General features: G+C 42.2%; 1 protein-coding gene across 10 annotated transcripts in view; it reads right to left on the bottom strand.

Annotated features, from left to right (window-relative positions):
* The window catches only part of LOC116382119 (ERC protein 2-like), a 134,807-nt gene that overhangs the window by 57,758 nt on the left and 56,923 nt on the right, over window positions 1-20,126 (bottom strand). For 9 of the 10 annotated variants that reach the window (XR_004212707.1, XM_031844854.1, XM_031844846.1 and 6 more), the window contains 3 exons: window positions 17,888-17,981; window positions 12,944-13,105; window positions 9,191-9,351 (listed from right to left, as the gene is read on the bottom strand). Coding sequence is in view for 9 of the 10 variants with exons in the window: in XM_031844854.1 (XP_031700714.1) it covers window positions 9,191-9,351; window positions 12,944-13,105; window positions 17,888-17,981 (417 nt within the window). In the remaining variant the exon portion in view is untranslated. The remainder of the gene's footprint in view (window positions 1-9,190; window positions 9,352-12,943; window positions 13,106-17,887; window positions 17,982-20,126) is intronic. The other variant, XM_031844852.1, reaches the window with a different exon arrangement.

The raw sequence follows: 20,126 nt of genomic DNA, 5'->3' as shown, positions 1-20,126 counted from the left end.
TATATATATATATATATATATATACACATACATACATACACACACACTCATATCGTAAGTATATGGTTCTGGCTTTATATAAATGAATGGTCTGAGGACTATGAACAAACAGTACTTGTTGACTCCTTAAACATTGCTGTGTGTGTGTGTATGGTCTATCTGTGCAAATATAATTGTGTGCATGGGCATTTCCATGAGTATGACAGGGGACTGCATACCTTAGTATGTTTGTCCTGTGTGTGTATTTTGTACCTTTTGTAGTGGCTAGCGTAGCTCTCCTGTTACACATACACATGTTCTTTATGGGCTGGCTAATGGAGCTGAGCTCTTCCTGCCTCTGTGATGTGGTTTACTGTTGTTTGATGTGCTCAGGAATCCTGCATAGGAGAGCACCTCAAGCCGATCTTATCACATAAAAGCCCTTGGAATGGAAGAAGACACTCGGCTCTCTTTTTTAACTTAATAGAGATCTGTGTCCCTGTGAGGCTATGTGTGTGCGTGTATGTGTGTGAGTAAGTGAGCGAGTGAGCACCATTTCTCTAATTCAATCGAGTGTGTAACCCAAAGCCAAACACACACATTTGATTTCAGTAAATGCTGAACCCGGAGACCTATGGCACGAGTGGACCAGAGACATGTCAGATATGTCAGTGCATGTTATTGTGATTGAATGTGTGCGTGCATATGTGTGTGTGTATGTTTCGAGAACAGGCTTAAGGTATAGTCAGTTTTTATTTTCTGAGTAAGTTAGACTATTCACTATCGGGCATACCCGGTACTACAGTTTAATGCACATGTTTATAAAGACTTTCTGGTGAACAAGAAATTTCTAATGTTTGTATACCATAAATTGTTGCCATTAAGTTAGTGAGATAGCTAGCTGTAGGCTACACATTATCCCAGTTTTTGCATTCAATTTTTTATTTTAGAAAAAGTATATATTTGATGATAATGTGGGGAAAAAAGTTGCAAGGAGTGCTTTTTGATATCATAACGAAAACAGATTAAAGGACATTTATTCTCGATGGATATTAGTAAAACAGCTACCACTGAAAGAGTAAGCGCTACTGATTCCTGGATTGTATGTATGCCGTCTGTACATTCCAGTTTGACTGAATTGTGGTTTCTGTTGCTTCAATGGGTGCTACAGGTTAAGTGTAAACACAGACGGAAAAGAAAGGAAACACACCACCACATGCTCTGTAACAGTAATGTCAACCTCATCCTCTTTCCAAATGCCTCACACTTCATAATAACGGATATGTATACATATTTTTTTTAATTCACTGGGGTTTTGGTTACAGTAATGTCAGTGAAGACATACAGTCTTGTTCAGGCTTTGAATATTGTATGCTAAAATGGCACGGCTTACTCCTCAGTTCTCTGATCTTGACTTAAATTACACCAGACATACCTCATATCAAGAGCCATAAATGGCCAAATTCTCAATCACGCATACACACACTGTCTATATTCCGTGTTTCATCTACGTCCTGAAAGTCGTGCCATTGTCTTTGCTCACACTCCCTCTAGCCATTCTTGTCTCTGCAGGATTCCTGTGTTGTTTGTTTAGTGGTGACCAGTCCTGTCTGCGCAGTCTGTCCGCCCACATGAAGGCCTTTTCTGTCATATTGATGCTAGCTTTAAAGATGAAGGACTACACGGATTAAACTGCGGTTGCCATCTTGAATAGCTGTGACGCTTTCTCCAAATAAACTTTGGGGTTTTAGTTCGGTGTGTTGTTTTTTCTCTTTCCTTCTCGTTTCAGTTGGTTTTGCTTCGCTTTTTGTTGGACATCAACTCTGATATCGTAAAAATGAGACAAAGGTTTTACTGCAAAGTTGTGAAACTTAACAGTGTCTGTGATGCTTGTGAACGGTAATTTCTCTCCATAAACAAATAAGAAAAATTTTGCTTTTATTTTTATAAGAGTTTAAATCCTAGCGGTGAGCTTAACTCCAATGACCCCTACTCTCTCTCCTGATTTTATTTGTATTTCTTCTTTTTCTCTTTCCACCCTTCTCCTTTCATTTCCTCTACTTCCCTTCTCCTCTCATTTCTTCTTCTTTCCTCTGCTTTCCAGGCCTAAACTCTGGATACCCACCGGCCCCCAAGAGAACAGTCATGTTTCCAATATGTCTCCATTTAGCAGAGACCAAATGAACAAGAGCAGGGCCAAGACAAGAGCAGGAAAAATCATCACATAGCCACTGGCAGAATCTGCTTATCTTTCACTGCTAATAGCTCTCATGCTCCTCACATCATTGCTTCTATGTGCACACATGCACGCACACAGGCACGCGCACACACACACACACAAATTCATGTATGCACATGTTATTCTTTGCACACAAACACATTCAATGCGCATCAGTGAGGATATACACGCTCATCCAAACTTGCTTGGGCTGTTTCCTGCCACTGCCGAGAAGTACATAATGATAATTACAGTTTGGGTCTACATCCCTGAATTAAACAGATCAGACATAGACATACACACACACACACACACACACGCACACACACACACACACACACAATTCAGACGTGCCAGGGGCTGCTGTGGTGTATGCTGACTGGTGTGCAGCGTTGGAGCAACCCGGTGCTGGGAAGCAGTCTGTTTTACTATTGTTTTCTATTAAAACCTCCTGGGAACCATCTCAGCAAGACTGAGAAACGTACGGAGCCAATAAAACTCCAGTGAAACCAACAAAGAGCCAGAAAGACTAAGCCCTTAGTGAGGGCTTTATGTAACAATATCTTACTCTGATTAAGAAAAACTAGATGAGAATATGTAGAACTAAACCTGCGGAGACAAACAGAAAGCACTCGACATTGTGCTTTTTTTAATTGATCTGTAAAATGTGCAAAACAAAAGGGGAAGGGACACAGACCCAGACACTGAGACATACTTATACTTAGATAAAGACAGACAGCAGTGACCGGAATAGCCACAGAGGAGAAAAACAGGAGCTCGAACTCAGGTGTGTGTGTGTGTGTGTGTGAGTGTGTGAGTGTGTGAGTGTGTGTGTGTGTGTGTGTGTGTGTGTGTGTGTGTGTGTGTGTGTGCCAACCACAGAGGATTGGAGGTGTTTACAGTGTGTGAATATATGCCAGTAAGCCCCATTGACTCACTTGTGTGGGTATACCAGCATTTCATGTGCCCATAATGGTAAACCATGAGGGCATTTTACTCGGCCACTTTTTTAATGGCTGTTTTACAACCCGGCACATCCAACAACATATTACTGTATATACAGCTGCACTTCAAATAACTCATCCCTTTTTCTTTCTAAAGTCTCTCACTGCTGCACACTCTCATTGGGCTTTCAGTTAGCTCTTTGTACTCTTTCTCTGCTGCTATTGATCTATCCATGTTATAGCTCAAATGCATATTTGTATATCAATCTGCATATCTCTCTAGATTTTAAATTAAAATGTGCTTTACTGGCATGACAATATCTTTCTTTCTACACTGACAACACCTCCTGACTTGACCTCCCCTTCCTTCTTCTCATTACTTTGGTGACCCTGAGGGCAGGACCGTCGTTAAGGAGGCCGTCACTGGTCACCTCTGGGTCCTGTGTCTTGGTCTGCCTCTTTATGGCCGCAGGGCCCACCTAATCAATTGCCCACTCATGCACACACTTAAATGCTCCGACACACAAACACACACAGGCAGACACACACAAGACTTCCAATCAATTAGTCTCGAAATTTATACAACCGGGTAATCTTGGGGGTGTTAGTCTCCCTAAGGCCAATCAGAATGAGCTTTCCCGAGACTTCTACATCAGCCAAATGACGCGAATTAGCTGTGTGTGTGTGTGTGTGTGTGTGTGTGTGTGTGTGTGTGTGTGTGTCTGTGTTTATGTGAGCGCGTGCAAGTATGTGCATGTGTCTTTGCGACTGACACTAATTAGTAGAGCTAGTGCACCTACTTCCTCAGGACCATTTCCTGTGATAGTAATTATAAGGTATGTGTGATAAATTCCAGGCCTTCTTCCACCCGTCCAGAGATAGAACAAGACAAAAAAGAGAGGGAGGGAGAGCATGTGCTACTCAGAGGAAGTAAAAGTAAGAAGAGACTATGAAAGAATGATGTTACCCTAGTGGGGCAAACTGACTCAGTACGAAGATGAAAGCTTTTTCCACATGCGATATCTTCCCATAGGCTCCTTGACGTGGAAGCCCCCCTATCTTCCTCTCTAGTTGTCAATCACTGCATTCTTTTTGTTTTTGTGTGTCACAATCCCCCAATCGTCATTAAGTGTTCAGATCAAGACAAGAAGTTCTTTCTGTCTGTGGAAAGACTATTCAATCTCTGTCTATCAGTTTAACTAAACACACACAAATAGTAAATGCGCTGTCCTCTCATTCCGACCAATACTCTCCGAGCGTCAACTTGTCTTTCAGTTCAACATCAACTTCATTAGACAGCTCCACCTTCCAGTCATTCATACATTAGGAGACAATGCCACTTCACCCGGTCACTCCGTGGCTGACAAATCCTCTCTGCTATGACAGCAACAGTAACCATACTGCAGGCAAACAGAGCGTGTGTTAGTTTTACTAAACTCAAGTCAGGGTTTCCCATACTGTACAGGACATAAAACCTCCAAATCATATGCACTGGGTTCGTTAATGTTCGGCAAAAATACTATGCGGATATAAGCGCCAATAAAATATTCCAAAGTAGCGATAAAAAATAACCATAATTGATACTAGAACAGCCAAACTCTGTGAGAAGTGAGCTTAAGACATGACGTTTGCAGAGTGCATTCCCAGAGAATAACATGGTCCAGGGAAAAATGGGTCAGAAAAGTAAAATTTATGGCCCTTAACCTTCATAGGCTGAACAGAGCAATATCCAAATCAAAAACTGACTATACTGAGGAAACTCTGGAGTCTCCATCATTGAAGCTTACTGTATGGGATCCAGGTAGAAGTCTGTCATTACCTTACTGTACTGACCAAGGTCTTAGAAGCAGGGATTTCCATGTAATGAAGCCCTCCATTGACAAAACCTCAAAGGAGGAGGAGGAGGTGGAGGAGTAGGGTGGAGCATGCCTAGGCCCTGACATAATAGCACACCTACAGGCCCGCAGCCGACACACATGTCGAAGGTAAACACGCGTGTCAGAGGGCACGGGAGCACAGACAGACATGATGAATGGCCCGAAGTTCCCACGAGGCGACACACATACAAACGCGTTTGCAGAGTGAGGAAGGTGATGTGTGGTCAGCCCCTCCTCATCACTGCAATACAGAGAATCCCATTCACACACTGCACCGACCCTCAATGTCTCATCATTACTTATCACAACAAAGGCACTGAAACACCATATCTGTGATTCTACCAGTGTATGTGTATGCGAATGTAATTTAAAAGCATTGTGAACGCAATGCTGCTTGCTGGTTGAAAATATGGATATGAAAAGATACCTTTTTCGGTTTAAATGCCTTACAATGAGGGCACATGCTGTACATCTGTGTGTGAGTTTGTAAGGGTGTGTGTGTGTGTGTGTGTCCGAGCCCCTCAGGGAGATCACTGAGCAGGGACATGACCTTGGCCAGTACAGCTGGTCTCTCTGTGTGTTTAGTCATTGTAACCATGGTAATGGCGCTGTGCAGACAGGATGTCTACATTGGGGATTTGAAAGTCATAATGTCGCTACTGCTCTAAGCTTCATTATGCCATGGATTACTAACAAACGATACATGAACACACTTCACGGATAGAATTGATTTTCATGGTTACAGGTTATTAAATTTACACTGCAAGTCGGATAGCCCATTAGCTTATGCATGTTTGATTTAATGACATGCTAAAAAGGAGTATGCATGAGTCCATATTTTGCTTTTGTAGAATGGCACAAAAGATTGTGTTTCTATCCAAATAATGACAATGTGAAAACTGTTAAGCAAAAATTCAAGACAAGGGCATATGAGTGTGTAATTGATAGAGCTCCTGGTTTTATGCTACACTGAGGAATTAATGTTCTTTGTCTATGTGGCATTTTTGTCCAATGTGTAGTTTGGTAAAGTAGAGAAATATAACAAAACAATAAAGCAAAAATATGCACTGAACCATTGGCTTTTTTTATATCGTTCTCTAATTCTCCAACTCAGACTAGCATGAACATATTTTCGAATAAATATATTTTACACTTCCATTTCGGCTTTCCACCTGTTAATTGTGAATTAACAGGTGTTGCAGGTGTTTTCTGATACATGGTATGTTGTGTTTAGTCATTCTTCCCCTCTAGCTCAACTCCTCTGCAAACCAGACTCTGCACCTTCCCTCACAGCTATTCTCAATCTTTTCCCTCTTCTTTCTTCCACCACTTCCTCCATCATTCTCCGCCTCCCTTCTTCCATCCATCCATCCATCAATCACTCTCCCATTTTATCATCCTTTTTTTTCTCCATCATTTACTATTTCCTCCCTAACTCTCTGCTACAACTTCTCTCTTTTGCTTAGTCTTGCAGAGACATTCTACTAATGTTTGCATGATTTTCCCCTCCATCTCTCAAATTGTCAACTCCCCCCTACTCTACCTCTAAAAATTTCCACTTTGTCAATTCTGCATCTCTTTGCCTGCCTCAAAGCTGCTGTTACCTTTTTCTTTGCTCGATTATCTTTTTCCATCACGAAAATGTAAACAGAGATAATATCAGCGACATTCCCAGTGTCTACAGGAGGATCAGGTTGAGTAAGCCACTGCAATGTTGTGGCATGTAGTATTATCCCATTCAGACTATGGAAACATCTCAATGATTAGCTTTTCAAAATGTCCAAACACATAATTTCTCTGTTGTGCACCTACAACCTGTGACCCAAGACTCATTTAATGACTAGTTCCTCTGGAGGCCATCTGTGTGTGTGTCTGTGTGTGTGTGTGTGTGTACTGTACAGTATGGTGGAAACTCAATCTGGTGTGGGATGATAGAGCAGACCCGCACCGCTCCTTATACATCAAGCATGCAGCTCTCTATCTGAAAAAGGCAAATATGAAAATGCACTCTGTCTTTTTTACTATATCTCTTTATATCACACACACACACACACACACTTGGAAACCCATCATACAATGAGAGGATATTGAAAATGATTCTTTCATTAACATTGTTGAAAAGCCAGGAGTCCTCTCTCTCTCCCTCTCTCTCTCTCATACACACACACAGAGAGCTCCGCAGTTCACTGGGGAACGTGCCTCACATGGTTTGCTTCAGCTGGTCTTCTTGACAAATGCCACATTACAGCGGTGAGGAGAAACTTGGCATGCAATCAAACTTCTCTCATGATTTCTAAGATTTGAAATACTTCAGTTTGTGTAGCCCCTCAATTCCATCCTCCCCTCCCTCTCATTCTGTCTTTCTGTCTCATTTTCTTGTTGCTTTCACTCTAACTCCCCTTCTCGCTCACTCTCTCTTGTTACCTCTCTTTCTCTGCCTTATCTTTCCTGTTTAGTTTTCCCTGTGCTAACTTGGACCAGAGCCGTGCTGTGGGAATATGGCCCCTTTTAAAGGAGAAAGCCAAGGTTTGTGTAAGTATGTGCATGTCTGCAGACGTGACTGATTATATGTGAGTTCCACTGAGGTTGTGTGTACATTCTGCATGCGTATCTTTGTGGCTAGTTCAGATGTAAGTCAGTCTCACGAAGCTTCGCCCCTCGCAAATTCAACAGTCCTTTAATCGTCATCATCAGTGACCCCAAACTCCTGCCTCTGACCTCCTCATACACACAGACACATACAGGTTCAAAGCCACAAGAGACCACACACACACTCGTGCCCCCTGTGCCCCCTCCATTAGCTCTTACCAGTGGAGACTTGCATTCAGTCAAAGTCTCAAACACAAAGGCAAAGAATCCCATCTACTTTGTGCTGTTTATGTCAACCGACCATCACACTTACCCTCTTCCTCGGACCTCTTTAGAGTGGTAATAGAATGATAATATAAGCAGCGTGCCAATAAAATAGAAAAGTATTATTCCCATTTCTCTAATTTCACGTACATTTCTCTAATTTCACATACATTTCTTTTTATTTCACGCACATCCCTAGAAGCATGGATTGTGTCAGTATCATATTTAATACATTTCCTCTGCTAAACATCCCTGGTAATGTTTGGATGGTGGGAATTGGAACAGACAGGAAGATGTTTTGTATCCCAAGTGCATGTGTGTGCAGAGACACGGGCAAGGGCGCTCTCTTTCTCGGTCTCCGGCACATACACATACGCATACACACATTCCTTTAGAGTTAGTGTGATCAGAGGAGTTTGTGAGGCGTAATGGATTTCAAAAGTTGTGTTTTCAATACATATGTTCCAGCCTTCCCTTTTGTACTGTACTGTGTGGCTGACATTAAAGGCATTTCTCTGTGACAACCAGATATATGGCTCCATGCGCCTTCAATCAGAGAGCTCAAAGCAAACACACATGTAGCCGCTCCACTGACAGATCACTGAACTTTACTCACACATTCATACATACCCACTGACACACACTCACACATGGAAGTGCAGCTAGAGCTGCTCACTTTTTTCTTGTGTCCTCCTTCTCATCACACATAGGAAAAGAAAACAGCCAAACACACATTTTTTCTGACCCCCAGTCTAAAGCTGGACCACCTGTACTCAATAAATTTTACTTTTCACAAGGCAGCTATAAATAACTGCTGATCCTGCTTCAAATCACACCTCGGCACTGATATCTTTATAACACTCATGCACAGATGCACATGTGAACAGGTGAGCGTATAAATGTGCCTATTACAGTATCACAGACAAGTTTCTGCTGTAGCAACAGAGCTGCTGTGAAGGGCAATGAAAATGTGCTTGCTGATGTAATGAGCGAGCCAATATCAATGAAGGATCATTGATCATATACTTTTATGGGCTGGGTGTGCAGTCACTACCACAAACACTTGTGGTTTGTTTTTTCGGACTGTTTATCTAGCTCTTCATGCAAATGCAATTTAATTGATTCATATTAATGCAATAAGCCAAGTGGAAGTCTTTCTTTCACAGATTAGAGAAATGCATAATCATGAATGTACAGGACAGCACATGGTCACAGAATATGTGATCATTATTATGTGTGGCCTGTAACAATTTAAAAAGAGTTACTGCATGAGTAGATTAAGGCAGATAGGTTGATAGATGGCTGAGTGTGAGACTAACTTCATCTCCAGAATCTCCTCCAGCTGTTTGCGTCTCTCCTGGCGAAGACTATTAAGGTGTCCGTCTCTCTCGTGCAAGGACTGCTGAGTGGAGGACAGATGCAGTTTGGTGGCGTCCAGCTCCTGGCGTGTCTTCTCTAAAGCCCCCATCAGCTCCTCCAACTATTCAAGGGAAACAAATGTGCACAGGTTTAAACAGTATCAAAACATACCAGGATACTTGCCACATGTCTCTGTTTACATTAAAGCATATAACTTACATACAATATACTTGCAGTCTCACACACATACACAGGGACATGGTAAAATAATCAGATACACTTTTATTCCACTACATTCGGGTGTGTTAAAATGCCAGAATTCAACACAACAAATGGCCAGTTGACATCTAAATGCAGGTGAAATGACTATGGTTCAAAGGTTAGTTGAATGATATGTCTGCTGACCCTTGGACTGGAAACAAGGGTTCTCTCTTCTCTCCCACCTTTCTCCACTTATTTTATCTCACTCTCAAGTGTGGCCCTACTTTAGAGCAGGTGAGAATAATGCTCAACCCCTCAACTACGTCTCCTCCCTCTGCACACACATGCCCTCAAGCCATGCAGGCCAACCTGCATGTCTAAAAGACAGGATGTGACCTCAGGGTGTCATTATCCTAAGACAGGAAGGTAATTGTCTAACAACAAGTTCTTTACAATAGGATGGAGTACTGGGCAGGCTCGTTCGGATTATGTAAATGGTGGCCACAGGAATTAGAATTTATCTTTGTTCAATTCTGATGATGCACAGATTTGAGATATAAGATAGTCAAACAATAAATTCTGAAGTGTTGGATCTCAAATGAACAAAGGGAAAGAAAGTGAAGGAGAAGACAGAAAAGAGAAGCAGTATTCAGGGGAAGCGCTCCATGGGGTAGGACATGAAAAAAAGGAATGGGCCTCTTTTATGAAGGGGCCAAATCGTTCACACATTTTCAGGACACTCTCCATCTCCGCTGGCTTTCTAGGTGTGTTTCACAGATGTCAGATAATGTTCTCACTGACTGTTCATGAATATCACATATGGAGCGAGAGAAGAAAAGGTGAAAGCCAAGCGAGTGGGGAATACAGATATTTTAAATGGTGGGAAAAGAGACAACTTTCTGTCATGACTTCCTTGAAATGTGACAAAGCATTGATTTAAAAAAAAATCCCTGCCAACAACAATTGACCTTAGTAGTATCCAACAGTTAATATACCCAATATCAACAAGACATCCAACCGTCCACAATCACACCATGCTTAATGTTTGATGTCTTCTTTCAGGCTTAAAACAATCCAAAGCCAGTCTTTTCATCTTGAGAGTCAAGGGTCACACACACACAACTCCATTTACACCCACCACATGTCTATCAATCCTCATGCACCGTCTGCCTACCTCCCAGTTCCCCATTATCCACCACCCAGGCTAGCCCTCACTTCACAATCACATCATTAATAAGGAATACAATGCATTTTAGTGAAATTAGGGACCTAATCAGCTTAGCAGTGAGCCTGTGCGTGCTAATTTAGCTCAACTTCAAGGCAAAGCCCCCCAGCCAGGCTAAGGCTCACTAAGACTGGCCCAAAGCCCCTTTAGGTGCTAAGCTGATTGGGGGCTCAGAGGTAAGGTCCAAATCCCTCTTGTCCATTTGCGTCGGTGTTGCTGGTTCAGAGGCCTAGTTCAAACGCCACAGAGGGAGAGAGAAGACGAGAGACGGGAACAGAGATGGAGAGAAAGGGAGGAGATAATTGGCTGAGACAAGTTAAGAAGGCAGGTGGGAAAGAACGAGGCTTGGGACAATGGATGAACAGCAGAAATGGTGGCAGGAGAAAGATAAGAGAGAGAGAGTGAAAGACTTAGAGAGCGGGGGTGTGAAGAAAAGTGACCCAGGGCATTACCCATGCTTCATTTCAGTAGGTCAGTCTGATGGAAGACTTTGTTTAGCGTATTACACATCATGAGACTGATTACTCTGGGACAGAGGGGAGAAAGAAGAAAGAAGAAAACCAAGGAAAGACTACGGGGGGGGGGTAATGTGAGAATGTGAGTCTGGCAGGGCGCTCTGAAACTGTGCCAGGGTCAGGTGATGTTTCAGAAGGACCTGTCCCACTCTCTATTCCCCCAACATCCCTTTCCACACACACTGTTTTTCTCTAGAGTCTGAGGGAAGAGCGGCAGTTGACTGACGACTGTGTAACTGCATGTTAATGGCATGTTGACTCCTGCCTCGTTATGCGGTGACGTCATGCTGGCTCACAAAATTCAATGTGTTGACAGCGCCTACTGTAGCTGTGAGCATCAACGATGGAGCAGCTAGAGTGCCGGGTCAAATGGGTACCTTTCCTTCAGTCAGTAGCGCGACTGCAACTCTATTTTGGGTCTATACATGTCAAGTGCAGACTCCAGTATGACTGCATGCCGGCTCATTATGTTCTCTATGTGGAGGGTCTGGATTGACTTGAAATGGAAGCAAGTTGACAATGACTTTTGGGGTCAATGAGTTAACGTTAACGTGGCACAAGCAAGGAAAAGGTTTCCCTGACTCTGGCTACGCAGGGGTAAACTTCGGTCAAAGCTGAATCATCCACTTGTTTGCGTGCGAAAAGTCCCACAGACATAAATATTTTTTCGGACTTCTCAGTGGATCAGAATATTGTTTGATAAACAGTATCCATGCTGACTGTAAGTCAAGCGTGTAAAGTACAGAAATTGAAAAAAAGAGGGGAACAAAAACAGCCACAGTGAGCATTGGCTCTAACAGACTTTTCTAAACTGAGTTTGACCTCTTAATTTCCCACTCCGTCCACCAATCTCCTCACTCACCTCTAAATGTGTGTGTCTGTGTGTGTGTGTGTGTGTGTGTGTCTGTGTGTCTGTGTGCGTGCGTGCGTGCGTGGGTCCGTGCGTGCGTGCGTGCGTGTGTGTGTGAGCATATGTATGTGTGTTTGAAGCAATGCAGCCACTATTCTGCCTCAAAATGTTACTTCTTGTTTTAACCGCCGATTGTTCTCATGTTACTTGTGGCACTCATCAGTAATGCAAGGTCATTCTCATTCAAATGCACACTCACACCAGGAGGAAACACACTCCCTTGCCCTGTTTCTCTTTCCCACCACAGACACATCCACGATCTCTCTCACACTCACACTCACACACACACACACACACACACACGCACAACACATAAACTTTTTAGACTTTCTTAAAAGTAGAGACTGACCAGCTGGCAGTCAGAAAGACTCACAGATAGCGGGACAAACAGAGTAAAAGGGCAGCCTGTACTCCATCAAGACTACAGGTCTACACATTTGTTAATGAATTCTGATTACATGCACATAAACTCACAATATGTTAAACATTTGCTCACATTTTCAAGCATGCAACAGCAAACTTAATGAGCAACATAAAATGGAAAAGGAGATAACAGACATTAATTTAAAACATAACACTATTTTGCAATAATGTTATTTGTTGTTTAATAGTGAGATATTAAGGGATTAAGGATCATTCATTAACGGCAGTCTGCCTGCAGTTACACTCTTAGCCACATGGGTGTGCACTGCAGTTAAGTTCCTCACATTTTTTCCAGTGGTCCTTCTTAGTTCTAGGTGAGCTGTTACCTGCATTCCATTTTAAAGGTAGGGATGCATGGGACTATCTGTGTGTGTATGAATGAGTGAATACAGTATTTGGTTTTCGAATCTCCCATTAGTGTGTGAAACATCAGGTAAACCTGTCTCTGAGCCTGAACACGGGCAGTCTCCTCTTGCACCCAGAGAGCCTCCCTATGTGCGGAGGTGTTCATGCTCTCCCTCAGTGCCCTCTCCAGCTCCCTGATCCCCTCAGCCGTCTCCCGCATGGCATCCTGGGAAGCTGAAAGAGGAAACTGACAGGGCTAAAGGAGTTCAGAGGAGGAGGACAAGGAAGCGGGTTGGAAGCAAAGTAGCAAAAGCCAGGGAGAGAGTGTTTTCTTTGAGTATACTTTGTTTTCAAAACTCATCATCAAATGTTTTTGCATTGGAATAACACTATATTGGCAAAAGATAGCTTGAGAAAAGGTGTATTTGTTGATCTCTCCACTAAAAGGAATCCAGTTCATGTAAAACAGAAACAAAAAGAAAGCTGGGGTGAGAGAAGAGCAAGACTTCTCTCAGAAGAAAGAGACACAGCCAAGACAGAAGAGAGTGCTGAGTGATGGAGAGAGAGAGTGTGTAAGTGATGTGACCTTTGCTGACATCCATAGGATTGTGCGCGTATGTGAGTGTGGGTGTGTGGAGTTGACCATGCGCTTTCACATGCACAGTTTGTGTGTGGCCTCCCTGACTCCTATGGTGTGTTGGGGAAAAGGATCCCTCTCCACACTGGGTGATGGAACTGTGAAAGAAAACACTGGACAGAAATAATAAACCCCTGATTCTCTCTCTTTTTTTTTTTTTTTTTTTAACTCTCCCTCCTACTCCTCAATAGTTGACTAGCTTTCAAGTTCACACTTTCACACTTTTCTGGGAGCAGTGCAGAAGCCTTGGAGTTAAAAGGATAAGGAGACACTTTCAAACTGAGCAAGAAAGAGTTCAGTTACACTTGTTGCAAAACACAAACTAGAGGTGTGATGTAGGAAATAAAATAAAAGTAGCATTCTGATATGAACAACTGAATATGAAATATCATGTTAACACTTGTTTAACCACAGTTTGTACAACCTTACATAAAGATAGTAGTTACTTAAGTTTCTATAAGAATACATTGCATGAGAGTGAGAGCAACTACCTGCTGTCTATAGAAGAAATGGTGGGTGTTTTGAGGGTTAGACTAAATACTGGAAGCTGGAATTTGAACTGAACTGGGAACACCACAAGTTTGATAACACAGTTGTAGAAGTATGAATCATCATGACACAGTACAACCAACAAGTTGCCAGAGCAACAGACATTGTTGGAAGCAACGAGGGTGCGTCGGAAACTCTATCCAGACAGCAAAAAATAAAAAACGAGTGAAAGAGAAAATTCCCCGGCTGAAATGTTTCAACGTTTCCCAAAGTCATGCTACAAGCACTGAAACTGATATTTCATTTCAGAAATGGCTGCATGTAAAAGCCAGTTAGTAAGTTCAGAATGCTTAGAAACGCTTGAAGCTTTGCAGGTAATAGCTGATATATGGAGCTCAGCGTTAGTGTGCGTGTGTCTAAGGTTATTATAAAGTAATGAACCAAATAGGCACATTTTTTTTTTGTTTTTAGGTAAAACAGTGGCTCACACATGGTGAGTCTATTCTGAGGGCAGAAAAAAAGAAAACAGTAAATGCATGGAAAACTAAAAAGAGTCAAGGGAACCAGGCACATGGAAGATGCATCTGAATGACCAATTAACTGCCCTCAAATAAATATTACAATGAGTTTTGACTTGGTCCCTGTATCATACATTGATAGTGGTCAAGAAAGCTCCTAAAATTCAAGAGCAATTATTAAATAGCTGGGCTACTTCATGAAAAATACTTATTTATGACCAAAAAGGCTAATCATCGGACTTATTCAGTGATACTGACAGAAACACCAGCGACGGGATTATCCCTGAGTGTGATGAAAATAGTGCCAAGCCAGCCAAATCGCAAGCGGATACTTGTGGCTCGTCACGTCAGCACGGCACAGCTGGAGGTGAGCGACAAACACCCGCACACACACACATACAGAGGCAGGTTGTGTGCGTCAGCAGTCCAAAGCTGTAATTGGATGTGACAGACGGGCAGTAATTCGATGCACCAGAATCAACAAGTACTGGTCTGACCCCGCCTAACAGACAGAAACACACACATGCATGCACGCACACTCATACACACACACACTCATACACACACACACACACACCCCACTGAGATAGGGCTGCCACCACTGGACCCATGAATGAAACCTGACCAGAAAGCTGTGTCTGCCTGTGTGTGTCTGTGCATATGTGTGTGCGTGTGTCCGCATATGTGCGTATATGTCTGTCTGTCTGTCTGTCTCAGTGCATATCTGTGTGTTATGTGATTTTTATTAGTAACAAGAGAATATTGCTGGCTTTCATGAATACAAAGAATGGAAAAAGGGCAAGAGAGATACAGAGAGTGGGGAGAAATGGAAAGATAATTGCCTCTGCAGCACCAATCATCACCTAATGCCCTTGGGAAGGATCATTATGGAGTCTAGCCCTTTCTGGTGTGATGGAGGGATTATAATCACTAAAATAAACGAGCAGAGAGTGAGAGAATGCACATTTCCAGAAGCTGTATACCTATAATCCTCGGCTTCACAGGCACACAAACCACACATACATCTGTCTCTGTCAAAAAAAGTTAAGTGTGCAGCATCAACCTCTCTGTGTCCTGTTTCATGATTTAAAAAATGTTAAGCATGTGTGCATGGCCAGAAGTTTCAAATACAGTTTCAGTCAAATGTACAGACTGTGGGAAAAGGCTTCGAGTGAATTTGTCTCTCTTCTTTAACTGTCCCCAGATTTTTCCATAATTCTTGTGTTTCCAAATAGAGGGGTTGGGGGTGGGGGGGGAGGGTATTGAGTGTCGCTGATGCTTCTCCGTTACAGATAAAAGAGAAATAAAAGGCTTGTGTGAAGGCTTGAAGTGAACGTTTCCGATGTGTGTTTTCTCTGTGTTTGTGAAGTGCAGCGTGGCGCGATGGAGACCATGGAGCGGAGAGATGCTATCACTCTATCCCACATAAACTCCCCTGGATGGATGGGGAGAGGCAGCAGTGAGGGAAGGCACTGTTTGTTTGTATTTACCCTTGGAGCGTGTTCCTGATGGATCCAGAGATAAATGGAGAGAGAGAGAGAGAGGGAAGGAGGGAGAGCACATGGGAAAGAAAGGGAGATAGAGGCCACAACTCATTGTATTATATAGATAGATGGCGAGCTGGAATATGTGCTGGTCCCTACAACTATTATCTAGTACTTTTAAGTACTAAGTAGTAAGTTTTACATTGCTGCTGTATTTAATCATATTGTTCCTAACATTTTCTTATATATTAGTTACAGTCGAAATTGTGTCGTTGGACAGGTCTCTCAGGGACTTTTTTTCTCAGGGTTTTGTTGATTTGTGTTTTGTCTGGATTGTTGTGTTGTCCATGTTATGCTTTTGTTCTGCACATTGGCTTCAGAGAGGAACACCATTTTGTTCAACTGTATATTCGTATATGGATTGGACCAAAACAGATAAGCAAATCAGAGATATATTTTATTGGCGTGTATGTTGGCGGATAAGAAATAAACAAAAATGGAGAAAAAGCTGTACAGAAATGCCGTACAGAAAGTATTGAGAATTTTCAACTGTAAAATATAATGCTTACAGCACACCTGAGCACAGTTCATAAATAACCAAATTTAAGGGATTATAATTTTTTTTTATTGTTTGTTAATGATAAGAGTTAATGTTAAAACAGGTCAACAGCCATGCTAGCATGCTAAAATAATGTGCAGCTGAGGCTGATGGTACTGTTTTCCAGGTAGTAGTCATATACCAAAGGGTTGAACACATTTTAAAAAATTCACCTGATAAAATCAGGTGATCACATCAAATAGTTTTTAGGATTGTTCAGTTTCAGCTACCTACTGACTGACTGACTTTTACATTTTCAAATACTTACATCAGCATTGGCCAGGTTTTGATATGGCTGAATGACAATAAACTTGAGCTTGAATTCCTGCATTTGCTTGAACACATGTATTACCTCTGGTTAGTATTTTATAATACATTGAATATACACCAACAAAAAATTCAGCTTCCTCTGAAACCTTCCCTTTTGCTCTTTTTATGGAAGTCATCTATCTCCCTGACATCAATTCCACTTCTCCCTTGCACTTGTCCCTGTACCTCTTTCTTTCTTTCTTTCTGGCACTCACTTCATGTCTCTTTCCGGGTTGTAGAAATATTAATGTGTGCTACTCAGACGCTGTTTAGAAGAGGAAATAGGATGTTGGATGCTGCCTGCCAGCACACACAGAAATAACAAAATATCTCAACCAAAAACAGGCTGAGAGCAGCTCTGGTTCTTTTTGGCACAGAGGTACAGAGAGGTGTACTCTACTTCATCGGTCCTGTGGGAATAACCTGGCATGGCTGAGTTCTGCATATTAACAACTCAGCATTGCTCTGCAGGCTAGCGTATAAGCATGCACACAGACACACACACATACTGTCAAGCGAACAGCTGACACTCTTGTTGACACCTTAGGAGAACTATACAAATAAAAAATGGTAAATCATGATTCTCTCTCCTGCCTCACTAATCAGTTCTTTACTATTCCCATCTGAGCCATTATGCCGGCGCTCCTGGCTGGCGTATGGAGCTGATACTGCAGGACTAAATGCCTGTCTCTTCCACTTAGATTCTGAGATGCACTGAGGGAGGTAGGGCAGGAAGCATGGAAGACTGGAAAAGGGCCCTCGTTGCTCAGAACAGCAAAATTATACACAACGGGAGAATGTTGAGAGAGATGAAGGAAGGGGAAAAGATGATCATTTCTGAGGAACAGCTTGCAAAAGAGATGAGGAGGAAAGAAGAGGGCAGAATACATGAGTACAGTAAGAGCCAATCTGCACACTGTGAGATGAATAGGTGATGAAGAGCTGAACTTGAGGCGAAAGAATGTACACATGTCCACCAACACACACACACACACACACAAACCTGCGACAAAGAGTGTGCATGTCCGTCAGTATGGGCATCTTTCCTCATCTCACCAACCATTGTCTGCTTCTGGATGTTAGGAGACTTCACTTGCCTTCAGAGAGAGAAATATGGGTGACAACAGATAAAGAGACGCTCAGTAAAGAAATGTAAATTAATCATTAAAACCATAGAATACAAAAAGATTTGTACCTCACATAATATGACATATGCACACATTTGCAAGACAACCAAAATATAAAATATAGACGTACGGACGGACAGACAGACAGACAGACAGACAGACAGACAGACAGACAGACAGACAGACAGACAGATAGATAGATAAATGTTGTTTTACTCATAGTTTTGCTTTACAGTATTTTCAGAGTTAAACAAAGCTGGCATATTGCATCATACAGGTAAATGGTTGATCCGTGTGTACGGTAAGGCAGGGAAGCACTGTGCATGTGTCTTGTCTTAGTAACACTGGGACAAGACGAGACCTGACTGATGGAGGTGAGACACTGCTGTGTAAATCTTTCAACAACAAAACACACAAACACATGTAGACAGGAGATGGAAGCACATGCACGCACACAAACACAAATCTTCCTTATGTGAATGAGGTAAGTCTACAGATAAGAAGAAGACAGGAAGACACAGATGCATACACACAAGTGCAAGTGTTTTTAGAAAATAAATAAGTCCATAGAAACACACACACACACACACACACACACACACACACAGGATAATAAATCAGCTGTCAGTGTTGTGCATTGCCGAGGTCCTGATTACAGAGCAAAACCTGCCAGGACGGCGGTGCATTTACCTCCACACAAAGAGCTGCTTCTTGTCATTTCCTGAACTTACTGAGAACTATGACACACACATACACACACGCACACAAACACACACACATCTATACATAGAAATATATAGAAATATGCATAAAACACAAACACTCACATTCGTTAATACACTCACTGGCGGACACACATGTGAACCCACAAAACTCATACACCATAGGATACACACAGCTGCCCTTATACACGATCTATATCTTCTCACAAACACTTTCAACCTAGAATCAAAACACAGTCTTTGAGCTCCCAGTTTGGCCTTCACACTTAAAGAAAAACAAATGCATAGAAAGTGTGAGAAAGCTGACAGTGACAAATTAGCGCTTAAGAGAACCCTCCAACACTGTAAACAGGCTGTGACCAAGCAGCTGCTAAAACGCGCCACATTATTATTCCATATCCACACGGGTGTGTTTACTCTGGGCAAAACATACAAGCTGCCCCCACATATGGGCAAATATTTGCTGTCACAGCCCTTAGAATGGTGTGTGTGTGTGTGTGTGTGTGTGTGTGTGTGTGTGTGCTTTTGTCAGCTTTTATGAGTGATGTTGGTATGCAATTAATGTGAAATGCCTAACAAGATGATGAATAAATTGAACACAGTCACCTTGCCACACACAGACACAACATAGTGCATTTTAAAACCAAAAACTTGTACAAAAACTCAACGTTGGTCAGTTTATTAGGCCTGTCATTTAATTTACTGTCTCTGGCTTACTTCTTTATTTCTTTTTTTTATGACTCTGCTGTTGATTTTATACGTTCTTTATCATTTTTACGAGTGGGTTTTGAAAAGGGTTGCGTAAATAAAGATTATCATTTAATTCTGTTGCCATTATGAATGAAGAAGATGTACGCACATGCACATGTGCGTACATATTTACACAGTGCAGAGGAGGAGGAGAAGTTATCTGTTTATACTCTGATCTTTGATGTCTGTGTGTGTGTTTTCATAAGCTCAGAGGCATGTCCATGGAGATCAAACATGCCATGAGGGCATATCAGCTATCACACACAGCCGCCACTGGCACAGGTGTATAAACCAGCAGACATGCTGGTCCCTTTTCATTGCTGATAAACACCCATCAACCCATCAGTGCAAAATGAAGTAAGTGTTTTGACCACTGAGAAGGCAAATGAGGGCAAATAAAGTGTGAATAAGGAGCAGACGGGCTGGGCTGCGTGTGAGTGGAAAATATGAGGAGAACTGTGATTTGTAGAGTATTGAAATAAGTCAATTCAAGGGGGGAGAAAAGTATTTTATTGCTGTGACATTTCTTCGAAAAATGAAGTGAGACAGAGAGAGAGAAAGAGAGAGAGATAGGAGGGAGGGAAAGAGAAAGAGAAAGAGAGAGAGAGAGAGAGAGAGAGAGAGAGAGAGAGAGAGAGAGAGA

This window comes from Anarrhichthys ocellatus, unplaced genomic scaffold, assembly GCF_004355925.1.
Source record: "Anarrhichthys ocellatus isolate YVR2014 unplaced genomic scaffold, GSC_Weel_1.0 scaffold5, whole genome shotgun sequence".
NCBI lineage: Eukaryota > Metazoa > Chordata > Actinopteri > Perciformes > Anarhichadidae > Anarrhichthys > Anarrhichthys ocellatus.
The sequence above is the reverse complement of the archived record's forward strand: the minus strand, read 5'-3'. Positions and strand labels throughout refer to the sequence as shown.